General features: G+C 40.2%; 1 protein-coding gene across 1 annotated transcript in view; it reads left to right on the top strand.

Annotated features, from left to right (window-relative positions):
• The window catches only part of Tmem182 (transmembrane protein 182), a 54126-nt gene extending 36122 nt beyond the window's left edge, over nucleotides 1-18004 (top strand). Inside the window, exon 5 of the mRNA XM_005338493.5 lies at nucleotides 14654-18004. Coding sequence (XP_005338550.1) covers nucleotides 14654-14874 — 221 coding nt within the window. The 3' untranslated portion in view covers nucleotides 14875-18004. The remainder of the gene's footprint in view (nucleotides 1-14653) is intronic.
• Nucleotides 18005-21443: the final 3439 nt, after the last annotated feature.

The raw sequence follows: 21443 nt of genomic DNA, 5'->3' as shown, positions 1-21443 counted from the left end.
ACAGCTGTGGGATGGGAGCGGAGGGTGGGCTCCTGGTTTTCTCCGCCCGTGCTGGGCCAGCAGTCTCGGGGCCAGGCTTGGGGGACAGCTTCTTCCTCAGGCAGGGCAGGCCGTGTATTTCCTGGGGAGAGTCAGTTCCTCACAGCGTATACAGTCATGGTCAGGACATTGCAACCCCAAGCTTGTGTTTCAGTGACTTGTTATTCACCTCAACAAACCTGAGCAACCACTGTGACCTGTTTTCATGTGGACTCATGGAGAATTCTGAAAGGGGTTGACCTTTGTCTTTACTTGCCAGAGGGAAAGCATCCACCCTTTATCAGGGGAGACAGGAAAGCTGCAGAAGGAGTTAGAATGGGTAGGCGAGGCGGTCCAGACATTGGGGTTATACAGAGAAAGCCACCATAGAGCTGGTACTTCCTGATTCCAAGGCCACAAAGGAGCACCAGGACACCTTTTGCTGTTTGAGGAAAATGTGGGAGTATACGAGAAAGGATTAAGATACTGATATCGAAGGACAAACACCCAAAACCAGAAATGGGCATTTGCAAGCATTATCAGGGTAGAAATGCTTTTCATACTTGAAATCACACGGTCTGGGATGGAGGTCTGGAACGACAGTAGAGATGGACAGTCTGTCACCTGGACGCTGGGAATCGGGAGCATCTGCACCTCAGCCAAGTTTCTTGTTAACCCCTGGGAGTGATGAGATGACGTAGACGCCTGGTAATTCAAAGGATGAGACCAGCTCCAGGCCCAGGTGTGTTAAAGGAAGTAAAAGCTCCTTTTGCCGTAGTCTCCTTCTTTTGTGCTGACAGAGGCAAAGCTTTGGCTTATCCCCTGGCACGTGTCTGTTTGCTAGGTCCCATTCTGCGACTTTCCCTCTGGGGCAATGGTTTCCTGGACTGTGATTGCTGATCAGGGCCGTGGGTAGAGCAAATTATCATGAGCCGTGGAAATCCTCTATCACGTGGGACAAACAGCCCGATGCCCAGCCTCCTGTGGACACTCTGTCCCTCCTGCTTAGAGATGTTTTGTAAATGGGGAGTGCTGTGAGCCTCCTAAAAAACCTAGTCTAAGAAAGGCCAGTGGAATTAAAAGGAATAGAACAATTGCCATGGGATTATATCCCTCACTTAGTTACTTAGAAGCCAGGGGACGTAGTTCTGAGGTCACTTTCCTCCAGTTGAGAGATGACACGGCTCACACAGAGGCACTCCATGTCATGCCTGTCTTCCTCCAGATAAAGAGGAGTGTGGCATTGCTCAGAGCAGGAGCAGGGGACGGTACACGGAGGCACAGAAGACCCAGAGCAGGAAGGGATTAGGAAAGAATTGCTGACCTGGAGGCACCCACGTCTCCTCTGCATCTGGGCCTGTGCCTCTGCATCCAGGAAACTCCAGCCTGTCAACAGCCACCGGCCACTGACGCCAAAGGGGACTCTGTGTGAAAGAACAGGCCTGGGTACAAATACTTGGCGATGGTGCCTTTCTAAAGCATCTGTGTTTTAGCAGTGGCTGTAGAAACAGGCTTTCAGGTGGAATCAGAAGCCCCACTTTCCAACAGGGAATGGACTATTTCCCCAAAGCTCAGGCCTTCACCTTTTTACAGCCCTGGTGTGTTGGAGATGGGTGGAACACGAAAAAATTATTCATAAAAATGGTTTGTGCCTGGCCTACCTGCCACCCAGGAGGACTTCTTACAGTAGAAATAGCCTCCTAGTTTTAATGATCTAGAGAAGAGCAGTTTGGATTTCCTCAGGGCTTCTTGTAAGCAAGACCCGACATTCTGGGCCATGCTCTAACTCCTGTCCAGACAAATCTAGGGATCAAGAGGCCAGATCAAATATAAATTTGGTGAAATTTTTCTGGAAAACCTTGAACTTCAAATTGGAGTTAATACACTTCCCCTAACTCTCATATCTTCCTCTTTAAAAAAAAAAAATCTGTTTTCTTCTGAGAATTAGAGCTAAGGCTGGTAAGTGAAGATTTTCACTCAAATGAAATCCTAGTTATCCTCAAGTTTATGTAAGGGTCTGCCGTGTGCCTTGCAGTGTGCTGCCTGTTGTCCTATTTGGGAATTTATCTAGAAAAGCTGTTAGATTACAGTGTGGGAAGGCTTTCCTTCACGTGAGTGCAGTTTTGCTGACATCCTCAGTCTGACATTTTTCATAAATGTCAAGTGCTAAAATCAACCTTGTTCAATATTACATAGGAAATAGTTGCAAAGAGTTTTAATTGCAAACATATTTTGAAATGTTACTACTTTTCTTTCCCAGAGTTTTCCATGAGTGTTTTTTCCCTGCCCTCTCCCACCAGTGCTTTTCAGTTTAAATGTGTCTGACAGATTCTCAGAACCTATTTCCAGTGGGGTGTTCCCATGTGTGACATGTGGAGAGGGGACCCAAAGCCCTAGAGGAAGAATTCCAAATGCACATTTCAAACTCCATTCTGAGCTTGGAACCTCTCAGCCGGGGCAAGTGGGAAGGGCATGAGTGGGAGAAGAAGCAGAGACAGAGTAGTGGTTTCTCCAGGGAGAGAGGTGGCTGTCCTGAGCGCCCCTTCACATGGCTCTTCTGTGTCCTTGTTGGAGACGTTCTGGGCCATGCTCTAACTCCTGTCCAGACAAATCTAGGGATCAAGAGGCCAGATCAAATATAAATTTGGTGGAATTTTTCTGGAAAACCTTGAACTTCAAATCGAAGTAAATACACTTCTCCCAACTCTCATATCTCCCTCTTTAAAAAAAAATCTGTTTTCTTCTGAGAATTAGAGCTAAGGCAGGTAAGTGAATATTTTCACTCACATGACATATTATTATGGGGTACAATAAATCTTCATTAATTTCAGGGATTTTTCAGATAAGTAATATGTCAAGATTATTACTGGCCATGGAAAGACAGAATGAATTCCCACAGTTTTATTCTTTTTCTAAACTCTCTATGTTAGTAGCATCTACTATTTACTCAGTATAGTAAGAATTTAATTTGCCTTTCATTCCACATCTCCCCACAAATAGTCAATTTGATCAAAAACAACTAGAATGGCTAAAGTTTTTTTTGGCTTTTTAACTCAATTGTATAATTTTTATGAGACTTTTTTTTTTCTTCTTCACATTTTCTTGTTATGGAAAAAGGCCCATTTGGTATAGTCTTATTAGAATTACCATATTGACTTATGCTCAGGGCTTGTTCTAGAAATAATTTTTACTTTCTATAACTAAAGGCCTGGTAGAGAGGGGCAGGTGACTTACTTGACTGCACTCTTAAAGCAGAAAACTTCCTTATTGTGAAGTAGTAGAAGTCTGGATTCATCTTCTGTTCAAGAGGTTCAGTACTAGGACTGTGGGATGACTGGTGCCACCTTGTGGAGAGTTGTAGTAAGACACTGAGGTAATCATTTCCTCACTTTAGTTCTTAGAACTAGAAGGGGCCATGGGAGATGATTCTTTTGCTTCTTGGCCATCCTGAAATAACTCAGTCACATGCAAAGCTTTAAAAGATTTCAGAGAGTGATAGTTTCTAGACATTAGCAGTAGCTCATGCCAGAGCTTAAGAAGGATGATGATAGCAAACACAGCCTAATGTTTATCAGGTGAGGCTATGTTTCAAGTATGGTGCCAGGTGTTGTGTCTCATTCCGTGCCTCAAGACTGTTTTCTGAAGGGACACTTGCCCTTCATTTCTATTTTCCCAATGAAGACAGTTAGATGAAGAAGTAACAAAACTTCTCAAGTGTACTGAGTAAAGTGTAGAGTTTTCTGGCCACTGAAACTTTAGGGTGAGATTTGAACCATTGTGGTCAGAATCCAGGCTTGTGCCCATCAACAATACCCTGAGGGCTGGGGCTGGGGCTCAGTGGTAGAGCACTTGCCTAGCATGTGTGAGGCACTGGGTTTGATTTGACTCAGCACCACGTATAAACAAATAAATAAGTAAAAGTCCATTAATAACTAATAAATACTTTTAAAAAAACAATGTCCTGAAAATCAGTTATTGTGAGTAATAACATTCAATGAAACTCTGCTTTCCAGGTTAAATCCTAATTGTAAGGATGCCTAAAACCTCAGGATCATAATTGTCAATAGAGAACAGAGTATTGAGTATACAGATGTATATCTGATAATTATCATGCCAACCTAAGAAAGTCAGAAATGTTTGGGAAATCCAATATGCTTTATGTGGGTTCAAAAATATGAGTCTGGAAAAATGAAAGAGAAGAGGCAATTAATGAGTTTGGAAGGTGGTGTGGAAAATTCAAATTAATGAATTTGGAGTGTGCAGCAGGGAATATTGGGAAATCAGATAGGTGTAACCAGGATATTACTATGTAAGGGATTGCAGTTGTCTCAGACAATTGGAGAAAAATCAGCAGGAAACAAGTTCTGAGAAACTGAAGAATGGAGGGAAGCAGGAGTTGTTCTACATTTTTCTGAAATATGGTATATCAAAATGAGCATAAGCTTAGTATAAGAGAAAACAATAGCCTATTAATGTAAAGAAGAAAGAACTAATTGTTACAAAACACAATCCAAACTATTTTTTAAAAATTGAGCTTATTTTCCCAGAAAAACTATCTCATTCTTTAATGAATGCAGTAATTATGAGATTGCTTTGGATATAGGTTACAATATGATGATGAGTTTTACGTTTTAACAAATGTAGAATTGGCAATCTCCCTTTTTCTTTATCTAACGTGTAGAGAGAAGTGTACGTGCTGGACCTGGGGATCCAGCTCTGAGAGCAAGTCCGCCTGCTGGATCCCCATCCTTTGCTAGTATGATACCCGGGGCTCCTGGGGACTGAGAAAGGCCTCAAGCACCGCAATTCTTAAGGTTTCTAGCACATAAAAGGAGAAAACAGGCTTGCAAATACCTGGCATTTCAAAAGTGCTTGTGTTTAATTACTTAATGCTCTATACTTCAAAAAATGCATAGGTGAAATGACCCTATATGTGATAGTCCCCTGCCACGCTCAGGGAGTATATTCTAAGATTGCCCATGAATTCCTGAAAACGATACATAATATGTTTTTTTTTCCCCTATGCATGTGTCCTGATGACAAAGTTTCATTTCTAAATTAACCCATTTTGTCCCATTGTTACAGATGTGGAACATCTAAAACACTTACATATAGTATATAATATAATTATACAATAATGATAATAGAATTATGTAATTAATAATTGTAATGATAATTAATATTAATTAACATAATAATATATATGTTCTAGATTAACATTTCCAACCTATATTAATGCTCCTGTATTAATTTTATTGAAATATTTATAAAATTAAAAACCTGAGGCATAATGGGTTAAGCACAGTAAGAAATTGAGAGCAATAACTACCAAATAAAATGGAACAATTGCAACAATATACAGTAATAAAAGTCATTTAAAATTTATGAATTACTTATTTCTAGAATTTTCAATTCAATATGTTTGGCCTACAGTTGACCCTGGGAATCTGAAACCATTGAAAACCAAACCACGGGGTAATAGGGAACTGTTATAGAATATCATTTGCAGATATCATCCAAAGTCTAATTGGGAGTCTTTCCTGAATGCAGGACTCCAATCCAATAATCCCCGTGGGCCCCAGGGCATAGTATGAAGCCGCCTGCCGGTCTTCACAAAGCCAGCTTCTTCTCCTTTTTGATCCCCTAATTGAGGGTCCCCAAGTATTTTGAGAGTCACTTCTCTTTCCAAAGGAGTCCAGGAAAAAAAATGGTGAGAGAGTGAGTGATGCTGTGTTCCCAGGTTGAGACCTGGTGACAGTGTGCATTTTGCACTTAAGCTGCATGATGTTCATTTACATGTCATTTTAAAATGTTGCCAGTAATAATGAAAGTTTTAAAATGAATGAAGGGACTAAAAACAACCAGTCACAAAACAATCCTTGTGCCTCAGGCACTTGGAAAACTTAATCACTCTGAGTGCTTTTAAGCAACTGTCAAAAGTTTTGTTTGGAAAACTGTTGTTTGAGGGAAGATAATTAAGGCAATTTTTAAAAGAACTGTGTTCTCAGTCAGCTTTAGCAAGTCTCATTGAAGAGAAGGGAAGGACCTTTAGCCTGTGGACTTCAGGTCTCTACCTACTCTATCAGTAGGACCTGGTGTTCTTAGTGCAATTAAAAAACAAAACTATTTGTCTAAGCAAATGCTGTCCATCATTTCAAAACTCTCTATATATCTTAGAACATAGCAAAGCAACATATCCCTAGTTGCTTAATTCTTAAGAGTTGAAATCAAGAAGCAACTCAATTGTTCATCCGAAGATGACCAGATAGACAAGTTGGGGTGTACTCAGGCAATGGAGTAGCACCTCCAAGGCACAGATGAATTCTCAGTCGTTATGGTCAGTAAAACAGCTGAAAGCATCAGGCAGCATATCATTATGATTTCACTTACAGGATGTTCTAAGGGCAAAACCACGCCATTGTGATAGAGGCTTTGGTGGGTGGGGAAATGATGGGCACACAGGACCCCTCTGAGTGAGGAGTACATTGTCAGTGGGTTGGGACTACACTGGTGTTTACATTTGTCAACATTTATCAGATCACACACTGGGAATATGTACATTTTACTCTATAAGGCATACATAATTAAATGAATAAGAAAGAGAGACAAGAGATGGGAATGTCTTCACCCATTAGAAAAACCTTCAGACTATTGGGGTTTAATATAATACCTTCAAATATCAAGAATAGGCTCATTGAATGAGTGCTCATATGAGAAAGATTAAAACCTGAAAAAGCTCCCCACAGGCATGTTGTTAGTTGGCTGTTCAGTGTCCAGCAGGCAGATGTAGGAAAAGCATTCATGATCACTGCTCCTCTGATTTTTTTTTTTTTTTTTTTTTTAGTATTGAGGATTAAACCCAGGGGCACTTAACCATGGAGCCACATCCCCACCCTGCTTTTAAATTGTTTATTTAGAGACAGGCTCTCCTTAGGTTGCTCAGGGCCTTGCTCAGCCGCTGAGGCTGGCTTTGAACTTGTGATCCTCCTGCCTCTGTACTTGAGTGGCTGGGATTACAGGCGTGTGCCACTGCACCCAGCCATGATTACCATGCTTAATGAATTGCTATGCTGCTTCTTAGAAAATTAGAGCAAACACATCCCTTATAAGTTTTCTCTTGGCTAAAGTTCACCACTCTCCTAAGGCTGCTCTCCTTGACATTCTCACACCCCCCAGATTTTGTCTTTGTCTCTGTGCTTAGCACAAACTCCCCTGCTAGCTCACCAGCAGTTCCACCTAAAATTTTACCTGCCCCCGCCCCTCCACTGCCTCCTTATTTTTTCCCTGTTGCTGGGAGGTCGTGAATGTCTCCATCCTAATGGCCACACCTGCCTTCCAGGTCTAGTCTGAGATGTGCCTCAGGGGAAATGTGTGACCCTGGTGGACAACCAATCAGAGCAGACCTCACTCTCATCTTCTGAAAATAGCCTCAATGAGTAAGCTGATGCTATCGTCTCCGGATTTTATGATGTTTACTTCATACTTCTCTGTGGATGCGCTTGCTGGATCACATCCTGTGTCTAGTGTGCTTGCACCCTCCAAGTAGAGGAGAGACATTTTCTAATTCTAAATTTCTTTCCACCTTCTCTTCCTTCATAACACATTTTTTTTTTTAAAATTACAACATCCAACAGCCTTTCTTAAGCCTATTGGAAGTTGACATGAGTTGCCACTGTATTTGTCTGGAAGCCAAAGAAGAGGCTCGAATTGATGCTTCTTCCCCAAGCAGCTGATCACTGCCTTTGATTTAATCTAAATCACATTCAGAGAAAGTTTAGTTATATCCAAATGGTTCAAGTTCAAGTTTATCCTTCTTAAATAAATTTAAAACACCCTCTCTTTAAAACAAAAGCATGTCTGTACAAGACAAGAATAAAGAAGTTCCATTTGCCTAATTTTTTTGTTTTAGAAGAAAAGTTTCATTTCTGTGGCTAATTTTCTCCCAAGGGAAAGTATTTTTAAATCTGTTTTTTTTTTAATAAAAGCAGTAAAAAAAGATTTTTACAGCATGCATTATTTTATGTTCTTGTTTTTGTGAAATATTAAGGAGGCACACTTTTATTTCTCAGTATTTGACCTGGACTTGGGGTAATTCTCATGTTTTTGTTCCATATGGTGATTGTCATATGACGTTTATGTATATTTTATATTTTGTTTTCATAGTTCAATTACATTCCTATGTCTATTTGTGATGCAATTTTATATGTCCATTGTCTCAAAAAAAGAGTTCCTTTGGGAAAATTTCTTAACTTTGTAAGATAATCCATGCAAATTCATAAGTTTGAATGATTTTTCCACATGGTACCAATAAGAGACTCAGTGTTCTCTTTGTGCCAATTATTCGCCCCTGGTTTTATTATGATCATAAATCTTCTTGGGCTTTGGTGCACATTTTTTTTTCATCATGTTACTTTTTTTTATTAGTTGTAGATGGACACAGTACCATGTTTTATTTTTATGTGGTGCTAAGGATCGAACCCAGTGCCTCACATGTGCCAGGCAAGTGCTCTATCACCAAGTACAACCCCAGCCCCTCGTGTCAAGTTTTGACTCTGCCTCCAGTGACCTATGTCATGAATTTTAAAATTGGACTTTAAAAAAATAGTATCATAAAATTTAATTGTAAATAAATTTGTGCTTTAAAAATATATGATAAAATTTACAAATAATATTATTTAAAAACAAATTGCTACCTAAATGTTAGCAATAATTCCTATTCCTGCTAAAAATCACTGGGGCAAATGAGTTGGAAATGTAACTTATCTGTTCCTTCAGCCAGTTATTGTTTCTATTTATATAAATGAGAGTCTTAAGAGATATTGAAAGATCTACAGATCCCCAACCCAGAATGAACCACGCAAGATACTGGATGCAAACAGCAGGAGGCGTTTATTCTCACACAGGCGCCTGCGGGTGCACAGCAAAACCTCAGCCAGAGCTTCGGTGACTGGCACACCCGGGCTCTGGGGTACAGAGTTTTTATAGGGAACTATAGGGAACTGGGGGTTAGTTTTCAGCTTAGCACAGCAACAGTCTCTCTATTAGTTCCTCTGAATCCAGCCTTTAAGTCACCTGGGGGGTAAACTTGTTCTTTCACCTAAGATTGCACTCTGTCTCACTCTGTTCCTGTTTTTGCCCTGTTTGCTTAAGTTTACTTTTTCTTTCTGTCTGAGTTATCTACTTGGGACATCTTGTGGTATCAGGGTGCAAGATTTGAACTTCTCTGTTCCTATACTGCAAGGCTTAGACTTCCCTATTCTTGTGCTGGGGTCTTTCAATATCAAGGAATAATAGTCTTCTATTTTGTCCCAGTGGGGACATTCTGCGTGGTAGGTGGACCACATCAAGGCTGTTACTGCCCATTAATAGTCACGCTGTCCCACCAAAGGGAGACAGGTACTGCTGGGTGGATGCACACCCTCACTCCCCTCCTCCCTGTCTCCCCCTCCTCTATCTTCCTCCCAACCTACAAGGCCACAGACTTCTGCCACACTTTTGCTTTCAAGTCATTCATTTGGGCTTGATGAAGACTATCTCCAGTTTAACGTCGGAACTGCGAATCCTTTCACCCAGAGTCTCCATTTGAGTTTTGCTAATGTCCCATCAATGTCTTTGTTGCAGAAGGATCTAATCCTGAATTGTGGATCCTCTTTCCTTGTTGTGTCACTGGAGTCTCCACCAAACCAGAGCAAGTCCTTCAGTGGCCTTCATGACCTTGACACTTGAAAAAATAAAGGTCTTTGATTTTGTAGGATGATCTTGAATTTGGGTGTTTGCTGTTCCTTTGTGACTGAACTTGGGCTTTGCATTTTGGGGTACACTCTCACAGCAGTGATGCTGTGTTCTCCCCAGTGCGGTCCATCGAGTGACATGTGGTGTTGATTTGTCACAGCCCTGGTGATGTTAACTTTGATCACTTGAATATGGTGGTCATTCACTGCATTTCTTTAGGATACAGTTAATATATCCCCCTTTAAAACTAGCAAGTATTTTGTGGAGAGAAATTCTGAGCCTATGTAAATATCTTTTTATTCTATCCAAACTCAACTCCTGTTTTAGTGTCCCTTTTAGTTTCTTATCATTAAATGAATGCCAAGTGGTGATCTCTAATTCTTCCATTTCTTCTACATTCATTATTTGGTTTACTACTATTAGGGATAGCTTTCCCGTCTCTGCATTTATTTATTCACTAATCTGTTTCTATTTCTGTGGCTTCCTATTTTATTCAATAAGATATAATGTGGCAGTATTTGATGATCGTTGTCTCAGTTTGGGCTATAGGAGGCCCCAACAAACTGGCTACTAGAAACACCACTATGTTAGCCAGCATTTTGATGCTGTTGTCAAAATCACTCACAGAAACACGGGAGAGGAGGAGAAGTTTATTTTGTGCTCACCCTTTCAGAGGTTGAATCCGTGGCTGGCTGACTCCATTGCCCTGGGCCTGAGGTGAGGAAGAACATCATGGTAGAAGGGGCGGTGGAGGGAGGTTGCTCATTCATGATGGCCAGGGAGCAGAGAGAGGGAGGAGAAGGGACCACTGGGAAGACGAACCCTTCCAGGCACCCCCACCCTTGACCTTCTTCCTCCAGTCACCGCCCCCCACTTGCTTAAGTTACCTCCCACGCACTAGTCCTGCCAACTAGGAGGGACTGAGTGGGCTAGAGCCTCACAATCCAGTCATTTCACCTCCGAACACTCCTGTGCTCACCCAGGAGCTTTGGGGAAATGCCTCACATCCATCTTTCTGCCAACACGTCTTTACTTTCTGATATCACAAGATGCCCAGGGTCATCGTGCACGTCTTGACGCAGCCTGGCTTCAGTCGTTTCCTTGAGAAGTCAAGGTCCGGGCAAGTCAAGGTTTGGTAGACCCATGCTACTGGTGATGATGCTTTTAGGCCCTCTCAGAGAGCAGAGCCAGAGCATATTAGACATGCATGTTTTAAAAGAAACACACAGACACTCTTGCTTCTGTATTTGCTTCTCTCCTGTCTATCTATCCATCCATCCATCCATCCATCCATCAATCACTCTCTTTCCATTCATCCAATGGAAATCATGAATTCACACTGATATATTCAATTTTAGTTTAATGCCATAGGGCTTATTCTAGTTTTCCATCCCTTTCAAATTTGTAACTGAATTTTCTGGTGATAGGACACATGACGCGAATCAGTTTTAAAGCATTTATTTCTTTTTCAGTGCAGCTATAAATAGTAGCCTCTGCCTCTTGTCTTGGCAACAGACCGCATGTAAGGCCCTGTGATAAATTCTTGCTGCATTATCAGCTAAATCTTTGCCCTTTGGTGTAAACACGTTACCAATGTTGGTTAGCTTGTTTTCCATCTCTCTCTCTCTCTCTCTCTCTCTCTCTCTCTTTCTCTCAACACATACACACATGCACACATATACACACATACCACAAGCACCACTTGTCATTTAATGGGTAGGGAGGCACTGACTACTTTACCCCATGGGTGAGATATAATCATAAACTGATTTGATACAAATTAAATGGACTGCATCTTCAATTAGTAAACAAGTTAAAGGCTGTTGTCATAGAAATGACTATTCTTCAATGCTTTTCTAATTTGATTCCTTCTCAAATAATGACAATGTTTAAATATAAGTTAATTCTTCGTTATTAAGAATCATCTATGTGATTACCCGCAATACACTTTTAATAATCTTAAATTGAGTTGAGTTTTACAACTTTTGATGTGAATAGAGCTACTGGCTCTTCACAAGGGCAATTTCCCTTTATCATAAGATATATGAAATCATGAGATTCACATCATGTAAAAAAGATAAAAACCACAACACTAAGGTTTGCACGGTGTTTGCATAAGCCAAAAGATATTATGCAAATAACTAAGCCAGACCTTCACATTACCAGAGAACAGTGTGTATGTATTTGCTGGAAAATGTATTGGAAGGCAGAGTCACTAGACCACACACAGCATGGCCATATTGTCAAAATCTGCTGTACAGCTTTCTAAGGAATTGGTTTGCTGACATCTATGACTTTACTATTTCTTTATGAGATATTTGTTGTTCAGTGGCTTTCTCTCTCTGATCTGTGCACCAGTATTTGCATGCACACTGGAGACTACTATGTGAAAGATGTTTCTTATTACTGAAGCATCTATGCTGATTCCTCCTTGCTCTGTACCTGGTATCCTGATTATGAGAAAAGTTCAAGCTCTAGTACTGGCACACTGAAACATATTTATGAACCTTTCTTCTGTGTTAATGCCTCAAGATTCTTTATAAAATTGATCGCTCAATTGGGGTGAGGCATCCACAGTACAGTAGGAATGCAATTAATATGCAAAGTGTGATAGATGGCCAGGCTCTTAAAAGCTGATCTCTTCTATCAATAAGCCTCTGTTTCTGCTCCAAGTAGCAGAGTTGCATTACTTTTGAGACATATTAGCATTAGAACATGGAGATTTTATACCCCCTAGAGTTTGGATTTGCAATGCCCCTAAAGGCCATGTAATAAAAGTTTGATTGGCAGCCTGTGGTGCTACTGAGAAGTGGTGGAACTTTTAGGGAGGATTCCTAAAATGGGATTTTTAATGGGAGGATTCCTCAGAATGGGGAGTTCCTGGAGGCGACATTGGGACCCTGGCCCATTCCCTGTTTTTGCCTCCTGGCCACCATGAGCTGAGCCTTTTTTCTTTGCCACACACTTTTGCCATGATCTTGTGCTTCACTGAAGTACAACAGCAACAGATGTTGGGGATGCGACTCAGTGGTTAAGCACCCCAGGGTTCAATTTCCAGTAAAAAAGTACCTACTGAAGATTGATTGCACTATTTTCAAATGGTGTCTTGAAAGTTTGAGGGAGGGGTTGACGATACATATTTTGAGGAATGTAAAACCCCAGGTTCAAGATCAAAAGCCTTATGAAATGGAAGGAAGGAAATCAGGAAGGAAGGGAGGAAGGAAGGGAGGGAGGGAGGAAGGAAGGAAATCAGGAAGGAAGGGAGGAAGGAAGGGAGGGAGGGAGGGAGGAAGGAAGGAAATCAGGAAGGAAGGGAGGGAGGGAGGGAGGGAGGGAGGGAGGGAGGGAGGGAGGCTTATTGATAGAAGTCCAAGCAAGTATGGACTTGAAATTCTGAAACCATGAGCCAGAACAATTTATTCTTATAAACTGATTGTATCAGGCATTTTGTCACAGTGACAGAAATCTGATTAACAGAATACCTAATGGTTTGGCTGAGTAATTCAATGAGTGTAATAATCCTTGGTATGTTCGAGTTGGGACTTTTGAACAAATAACATTTGCCTTCAGATATATTTTGCTTTGGGACACATCTGAATCCCTGGGTTGTGTGTCTTGTGTGTGGAGTTTTCACTTGGTAGGAAATCAGCATAAGTGACTCTCTGTAGTCTGTAGCTTGGTGCAGAGGTGTTAGTCTCCTCTGGTAATTATAGTAACAGTTACTTGAAAATTATATGGCTAAGAGGTATTCTTCCAACTTCAGAGTTCACAAAACTGTCTGTGATATCACACGTCAAGGTCAATGGTTCAGCCTGTAATACTTTCTCTACTCTCAAAACCAAGTATGGCTTTGCCTGGTGTATTAGAGTCACGTGGAAATTGTTGATAAATTGTTATGTTGGCTTCTATTACCATCTCCCTCCCTTCCTTCCTTCCTGATTTCCTTCCTTCCATTTCATAAGGCTTTTGATCTTGAGCCTGGAGTTTTATATTCCTCAGAATATTTATCATCAACCCTTCCCTCAAACTTTCAAGACACCATTTGAAAATGGTGCAATCAATCTTCAGTAGGTATTTTTTTTTTTTAACTGGAAATTGAAGCCTGGGGTGCTTAACCACTGAGTCACATCCCCAGCCCTTTTGATTTTGAGACAGGGCCTCACAAAGTTCCTTCAGATCTCACAAAGTTGCTGAGGCTGGCTTTGAACTTTCAATCCCCCTGCCTCAGCCTTCCAAGCTACTGGGATTACAGGCATGTGCCGCCGTGCCCAGCAGTATGTACATTTCATGTTTTAAAGAATCATGGATGTTCTTCTCTGTGTGTTCAGCACTTTCTTCTCTTTCCTTGTCTGGTACCCATCTTGGCTTTTACTTTCATGGTCCTAATTAATTGCATCTCTTGATAGCTGGGTTATGATGGTATAACTATAATCAGAAAGACCTGGGCTGACAATTAGCTCTAAAAACCACCATCTGGGTCTGTGTATTCTTAAAAAGGGGAGCAAGTAGTAATGGTACATATTTTGCTGTTTTATTGTATAAATTAAGAGAGAGCATGTATTGCAGTGCTCATCCCAAACCAGGCATACAATAAAAGAACCAACCAGCTTTAGAACGCCGTCCCACAAGGACTGGGATTTGGACTCTGATGTTTGCAAACTTCAGTGGTAAGTACTGATAAATGCACATCAGCAGTGGCTATGGTTCAACTGCTGAATTAGACCTTCCCACAAGACTCTGAAAATCGAAGATGAAGGGTGAGCCTACTAGGAGTACATCATCCCATATTGGAGGCAGCTAGTGATACCTGCAGAGGCAGAGCCTCAAGTGATGGGTGGGTTTCACGCAGTATTTCTGCGGCAACAAGTTCAGAAAGTGACAGTGTTTGTTTTGTCCTTCTCAGGTGTCCTGTTTTCACTGGTGGTGTTGCTGTATGTCATCTGGGTCCAGGCAGTGGCCGACATGGAAAGCTACACGAGCATGAAAATGAAAGACTGCTTGGAGTTCACCCCTTCCGTCCTGTACGGCTGGTCATTTTTCCTGGCTCCAGCTGGGATTTTTTTTTCTCTGATGGCTGGATTGCTCTTCCTACTCGTGGGACGACATATTCAGATACATCACTAATCAAACCATTGCCACCTGCATTTTTTGAGAGATTTTTAAAACAGAGCTTATTTGTGTTTTCATAATGGTATCAACATAATGTTAATTGATGTACCTTGTGTTATCTTGCAGGAATCATTTTACTTGTTATTTCCTCTGTAAGAAGGTTCTAGAATTTCTCTGAATACCAACATGTTTGCATCTTTTTTTAAGTACTAGCAAGGACTTAATCTCTAGGGAGTAGGTAAATAGGCCTTCCTTTCATTTCATATTTCGGAGTTCACAGGGATTGCAAAGGTGTGACAGTAGCATGCGACCCTTACCTGGTCAAATCAAGGTTGGTTTAAAGTCTCCTTGCTCACATTCACTTCTGCCACTGATTGAGGGAAAAAAAAAACTTAGGAGAATAATTAAAGATGGAAAATCAATGTCAGAAAATGTATTTCATTTCTTCTCTACCCACATCCATATCCATGTACCCCATCGACAGTCTCCTGTAAGCAAATTATTCATGACTTAAAAATAGACTGCAGTTGCTCCTGTTAACAGGGGCCAGGGACTGCTAAGTTAAAATGGGCAGCAGCAAACGAAACCAAGGGTAAGTTTATGCTTTCTACTTTCTTACCAACAATAGTTTGATCACCTAACTTTATTCTCTTAACTGTACATGCTTACACAAACCTTCAACTACATTTAAAAGCAGTATATCTGTATACCAACTTCTGTATACTGCAGACGAGAATTTTATGAATCTAAAGGGGGTTAATTATATAATGTAATACGGTTTAAAATATGTAAAAATCAAGCACCTCAGCTTAGTACATAATTCTATTTGATATTTTTAAATTCCCACTTAAAAATTATATTGCTAAGATTTTCTGCCTGTGAAAATTTATCGATGAAACATGCTTTTAATATTCTCTAGCTATAAAGTTTCAAAATACTTCCATATGAGGATTATAATAGTCTTGCTTTATGAAAGAACACGAAATGAATGTTAACTCTCCCCCAGATTTTGTGGGTTCCAATTCTTCTGCTCACTTGATTCCTTTAGTTACTGCCCCTCAATTTCTTCATCTTTACCATAGGTGTGTTAACATTTACAGATCCACAATTTTCTGTAACCTCCTGGAAGAAAAGGAGTAATTTCATGTGATTCATGAGCACAGACATTTGCATATCAAAGATGTTTGTTTGGCTCCAATGTTGATTGAAATCAAACCCATCCGAGGGGCACAGGTTGTGTTTTCATTCTGGAAGCTTCCATCAAGGAGAAATTTGGAGCTAAGGAATGGAGGAACAGCACAGTGTGAAAGCTTTGTTGGAAGCTGAGTTTCATTTTGCAACTGTGGTGAGATGGAAAGTGGGACTGAGGCAGAGGAATGGTCACCTGGATGATGCTTTGGGAAAGAGGGACTCTCCCTTCGCATCCAGCTGTTGCTGCAATGGAGAACGTTCTCGAGCCCTTGCTGTACATCATATGCTCTATCATTACTCCTGTTTCCAGGGGAGGGAACTTTGGAGAAATAGCAGAGGTCTGCTCTATCTACATAACCAGGAGGGCATTTTAGTAACAGGACCTGCCTGTAAATATAATAATTTTTAAAAAGCTCCAGGGGTTTAACTGGTTTCCTCAAGTCATTTCAGTGATATCATAAATGTGCTTTTGGTGGAACTTTACCTTTGTCTTTTTTCTGTTTCATTTTTATATTGCTCCATTTACTTCTTGGCTTTTTTGGCTTGATTATCAGAAAATTAACTCTGGGTTCTGTTATGCTTAATTCCTGTGATATGGTGGCATGCCATTAACTTTTCCCAGTGATACTGAGATGTGTTTGATTAGTTCATGTCATTTGAAAATACAATTCCTTTTCATAGAACTGTGGAGTGAAACCTTTTTCTGTAGTACTGTATGCCATTTAGAGTTCATGTACAAACCTGCTTTCGGTAAAGATTTGACTGTTTCTAAATTTCAGATGATTACCCTCAGTTTCTAATATCCTTAAGTGGCTACCAAGTATTTATCATAAGGCAGTTGCCTGAACAGATGATGGGTATGGCACTTTTACAGAGAGCCACAACTTGGAGAGTCTTTTTGAGTTGTACTATGTCCATCAAAATTAATTTCAAGTGCATATTTTCATCAATTTACCTAGGCGGAGGAATGAAGGTAAGGTGTAACTATACATAAAAATAGCATGCATATTTAGCAGATTGTTGTAACAGCCTTATATCTGATTTGAAACACTATTTCCATGTGTCCTTACTATATTCATCTGTATAATGAGCGGATTGGTTACTTTTCAGAAGCCCTCAATGCAAAGTGTGAAAATTGTTTTCCCAACCGGGCATGGTGGCACATGCCTGCAATCCCAGAGGCTCTAGAGGTTGAGGCAGGAGAATTGTGAGTTCAAAGCCAGTCTTAGCAACTTAGCAAGGCCCTAAGTAATTCAGCAAGACCCTGTCTTTAAATAAAAGAAAGGACTGGGATGTGGCTCAGTGGTTAAGTTCCCCTGGATTTAATCCCTATACCAAAAAAAAAAAAAAAAAGTTTTCCAAAGTGTTGAACTGACATCATAAAATTTCAATTTAACAAACATGATGCATTTTCAGTGATGCTTCTAAAAAGAGTGATGAAAGAGGGCAGAGAATGATGGAGAATGATCCCTGGGACACTTGGCAAGGCTGTGAGCTTTTCCACTGGTACCTGTTCAGCTGACTTGGGACAGTCAGACAGCAGGAGGCACAGTTGGAGAGGGGTACAGGGAAGCTCAAGGGTTATGCCCAATTTATGTGTTGATGGTAAGACTTAAAAAAATGCTATCAGATCATTTGGTCATTTTGACCACTAATCTATGAAATGTAGCTATTGAATTTGAAGGTAAAGACCTATCTATAAAGGGCTGTGATAGAGAATAAAGTATTGTTTAGAATAACCATCAAGATGTATATATACGTTGTGTGTGTGTATGTGTGAGTGAGTTTGTGTATGTGTGTATGTGAGAGAGAGAGAGAGAGAGAGAGAGAGAGAGAGAGAGAGAGAGAGAGAGAAAGAGAGAGAGAGAGAGAGAGAGAGAGCGAGCGCATTATAAGTTTGGGCAGAAAAAGATAAATTGAGTGGCTTAAGTCAATATATTTCAGCTAAGCAAAATTTTAAAAATCAAATTCTCTTGGGGGACAGTAATATAGTGTGTTTCCCTGGAGGCCACTTTAATTGTTTTGCTCAACTGATGATGGTTTATTCAGCCAATGTGCAACTTGATTTATATGTTCACAGAAGTTACCCAATTGGGCTTATCAAGAAACTTACAATGTCTGAGGTGCAAACATATATATGATACTAGTAAAATGAGGTAGATGTGATCTGTATGTTATTGGAATTGTGGGAAAAGACCAATAGTGTCACAGCTATAAGAACACATCTGTTCATAGGCAAAAATCAAAACCTGATTTGATTTTGGTTGGACTTCACTTGGAATGGGGAGCTCATATAAAAGAGATAAAATAGAAAACTGAGGTTTTTTTTTTGTTGTTGTTGTTGCCAGAGATTGAACCCAGAGGGGCTCAACCACAGAGCATCATCCCCAGCCCTTTCCTAATTTTTTTAAAAATTAAAAAACATCTCATTTTTAGTTTCAGATAGGGTCTTACAAAATTACTTAGGGCTTCACTAAGTGGCTGAGGCAGGCTTTGAACTTGGGATCCTCCTGCCTCAGACTCCCAAGCTGCTGGGATTACAGGTGAGCACCACCACACCAGGAGAAAACCAAACAATTGTTGATTGTCTAAAGGAGTCGCTTCCTCCGTGATGAGCAAATGTAGGTGGAATAAAGCCCCACAAGAATCTAGGAAGACAGAATCTTAGCTATTTAACAATCAAGGAAGGTGGGGAAACAGTGAAGGAGTTTCCTATGATTAATAGATCTGTCTGGTTAGCAGGAAGAAGAAGGAAGACAAGCGTCCAGTTAGAGGGCAGAGTTTCTGAACTGGCTAAGGGAACACTAGGGACATTGTACTCCAGGAGGAGTCGATGGGTAAGAGGAGAGTCTGAAGTCAGATGGAAACACACCAGAGACCCATTCTAGACTCAAATGCTGTGCTCCTCTGCTGTGGGCTGTTAAGCCTGTTCTGTGTGGTAGGAAGGTAAGGGACCCATGTCTGAAGACCTGAATTCCAATCCTTCATTGTTTTATTTTACTGATCAATTGATGATTGATTATATTGGGGATTGAACCCAGGGGTGTGTAACCACGAAGCTACATCCCAGATCTTCTATTTTTTTGAGTCAGGGTCTTTCTAAGTTGCTTAGGACCTAATCCTTCATTGTTTTAAAGAGGCAACTGGAGGATGGGGTTTCATGAGAGAATCTACCTCTGGATATGAAGAACAGTAGGATAAATCTAATATTTCTATTTAATTCAATCTAAATTATGTAGGTGATTTGACCCTCTTCTATGTAAATTATACATATTACAATTTATTTATAATTATATATAATTTATAAAGTGTCTTTAAAAATAAATGGATTGAGTGATTTTGGATCCTTCTTCTGGCTAAATCAGAATGAGGGTGGGACTCCTGGCGTACACAGGTGATAGACATTCTCTAAATTGGCTTTATGAAACAAGCACGGTGGGAGTAATTGGTATCCTGCACCAATGTTGATATTATACAGATAATTCAGTGGGGAGAGGCCTCACTGGGATCAAATGAATGCACACACAGCCATGGTTATAATATCCTCATGCTTTGGGGAGTCAGAGTTATTGTGACATAATTCATAGAAACTGTAGAATGGTTTTCCCTTCACATGACAATTCTTATATTTCTTTTCTGAGCATTTCTTTTTCCATTAATTCTAAAGAGAGACTGCCACTGTTAAAAAATTCACTGATGCTTACAGATACTATTGGCATTAAAAAATCTCTAAACAAATAGGCATTTAAACAGCGTAGTTTAAAAAGAGTGATGTGCCAAGAGGAATGCTTATTGCCTTATATTTTAGCATAGTGCATACAAAGAAATATAAGGAATATCAATAGAGTGTCTTTACTTTCCAAAAATACAAGGGAACTTTCTCTCTATGATGTTGTAGGTGTAGGTTAATACCTGGGAGAGGTGTGAAATAGAAAGTAGGATTAACATGTATGTGTCCATATACATACCTAGGCATGTTTATACGTATACATATATACATATATATCTGTGACATGTATGCATATGCATGCATGGATCTGGATAAACCTCTTTATACATCACACAAGTGGTGTGAGTATATGCATATATATGTCTGAATACAAACACACATATTCACATACATATACATGCAGTGTGTGTATTTATAAAAATATAAAATATAAATATATTTCATGTACTATAATACATGTATGCCTGTATGTAAGAAATGCCTGTTAAACATACGTGTGCACATGTCTGTGTGTCTCAGAATTTCCTATGCTCTTGAGGTTTGCTAAAAAGAAGGGCACATTTCATCTTGAGGATATTCCATGCCTATCCTGGGTGGTGAGTGAGGGGAACAGACTCGGTGAGCGCTCTCAGGACCTTCTCTGCCTGGGGTCAGGCATGGGCAGTGATGCATGTGCCACAGGCTGATCGTGTTTCCCTGTAAATTCACAGCAGCGCCGATTGTGTTGATGAACATCTCCTTGGAACCACCTAGCAATCGAGAACTTTATAAACGTTTATTTAATATTTATAAGCTTTTTTGAACAAAATTTCCTTTCTAAAGAAGCATGCCATGGTTGTTTTTTTCTTTCAATTCCCTTGCAGAAAATTAAGCCAATTGGGTTTCCTGTGAGCTCCTTACTTGGGTCCTCTATATGGAGACAGATATGGTATAAAGGGAAGAATAAGGAGCCTGTGTCTAAACTCCTGAATTCTAATCCTGTATTTTAACCATATATCAACAAGTTATTCCACCTCACTTTGGGTCAATGTCTTCCTCTAAAATATTTGCTAGTTTATTCAATAAATGGGAATTGTGTCCTATGATAAGTGTCATGAATGGTGCCAAATATTGAATATTTTACTAAACAAAACATAAATAGTCATTTAATTCTTCAAATGAGAGCTCAAGCAAGGAATGTAGACAAGAAACAAGTGAACAAAAATAGATATGAAACACAAGACAATGACATAAGAAACCATGCTTGTTGTGTACTCAGAGAAGGTTTCTCTAAAAGGAGAGAATTCTGAACATTCTGATGCATGAAAGTATCAAAGGGTTATCTGTGTGAGAAAAATGGCAGCAAGAAGATTTCAGGTAGGGGGACAAGTAGAAAAGAGCCAGATGTGATCTAGGAACTACAAGGCAGCTTATGTGGCCAGGAACTGAAAGAACAGGTAAGTGACTGTGTTGGAGGAATTAGGAGGCTCCATTCCTTTGCATCATTGGGCCATTACAGTGTATTTTCAGGGGCAAAATAGAAAGGCCTTGCTGGTGGATTGGATATGAGGAGAAGAAAGGGAGGAATCAAATATGACTTAGATTTCTAAGGCATCTGGGTAGAAAAGAATGTGTGAAAGCAAGCAGTCTTAAGACCTAGGAAAATGCAGTAAGTTCAAGTGTT

Source organism: Ictidomys tridecemlineatus, chromosome 12 (assembly GCF_052094955.1).
Source record: "Ictidomys tridecemlineatus isolate mIctTri1 chromosome 12, mIctTri1.hap1, whole genome shotgun sequence".
Classification (NCBI taxonomy): domain Eukaryota; kingdom Metazoa; phylum Chordata; class Mammalia; order Rodentia; family Sciuridae; genus Ictidomys; species Ictidomys tridecemlineatus.
The sequence above is the reverse complement of the archived record's forward strand: the minus strand, read 5'-3'. Positions and strand labels throughout refer to the sequence as shown.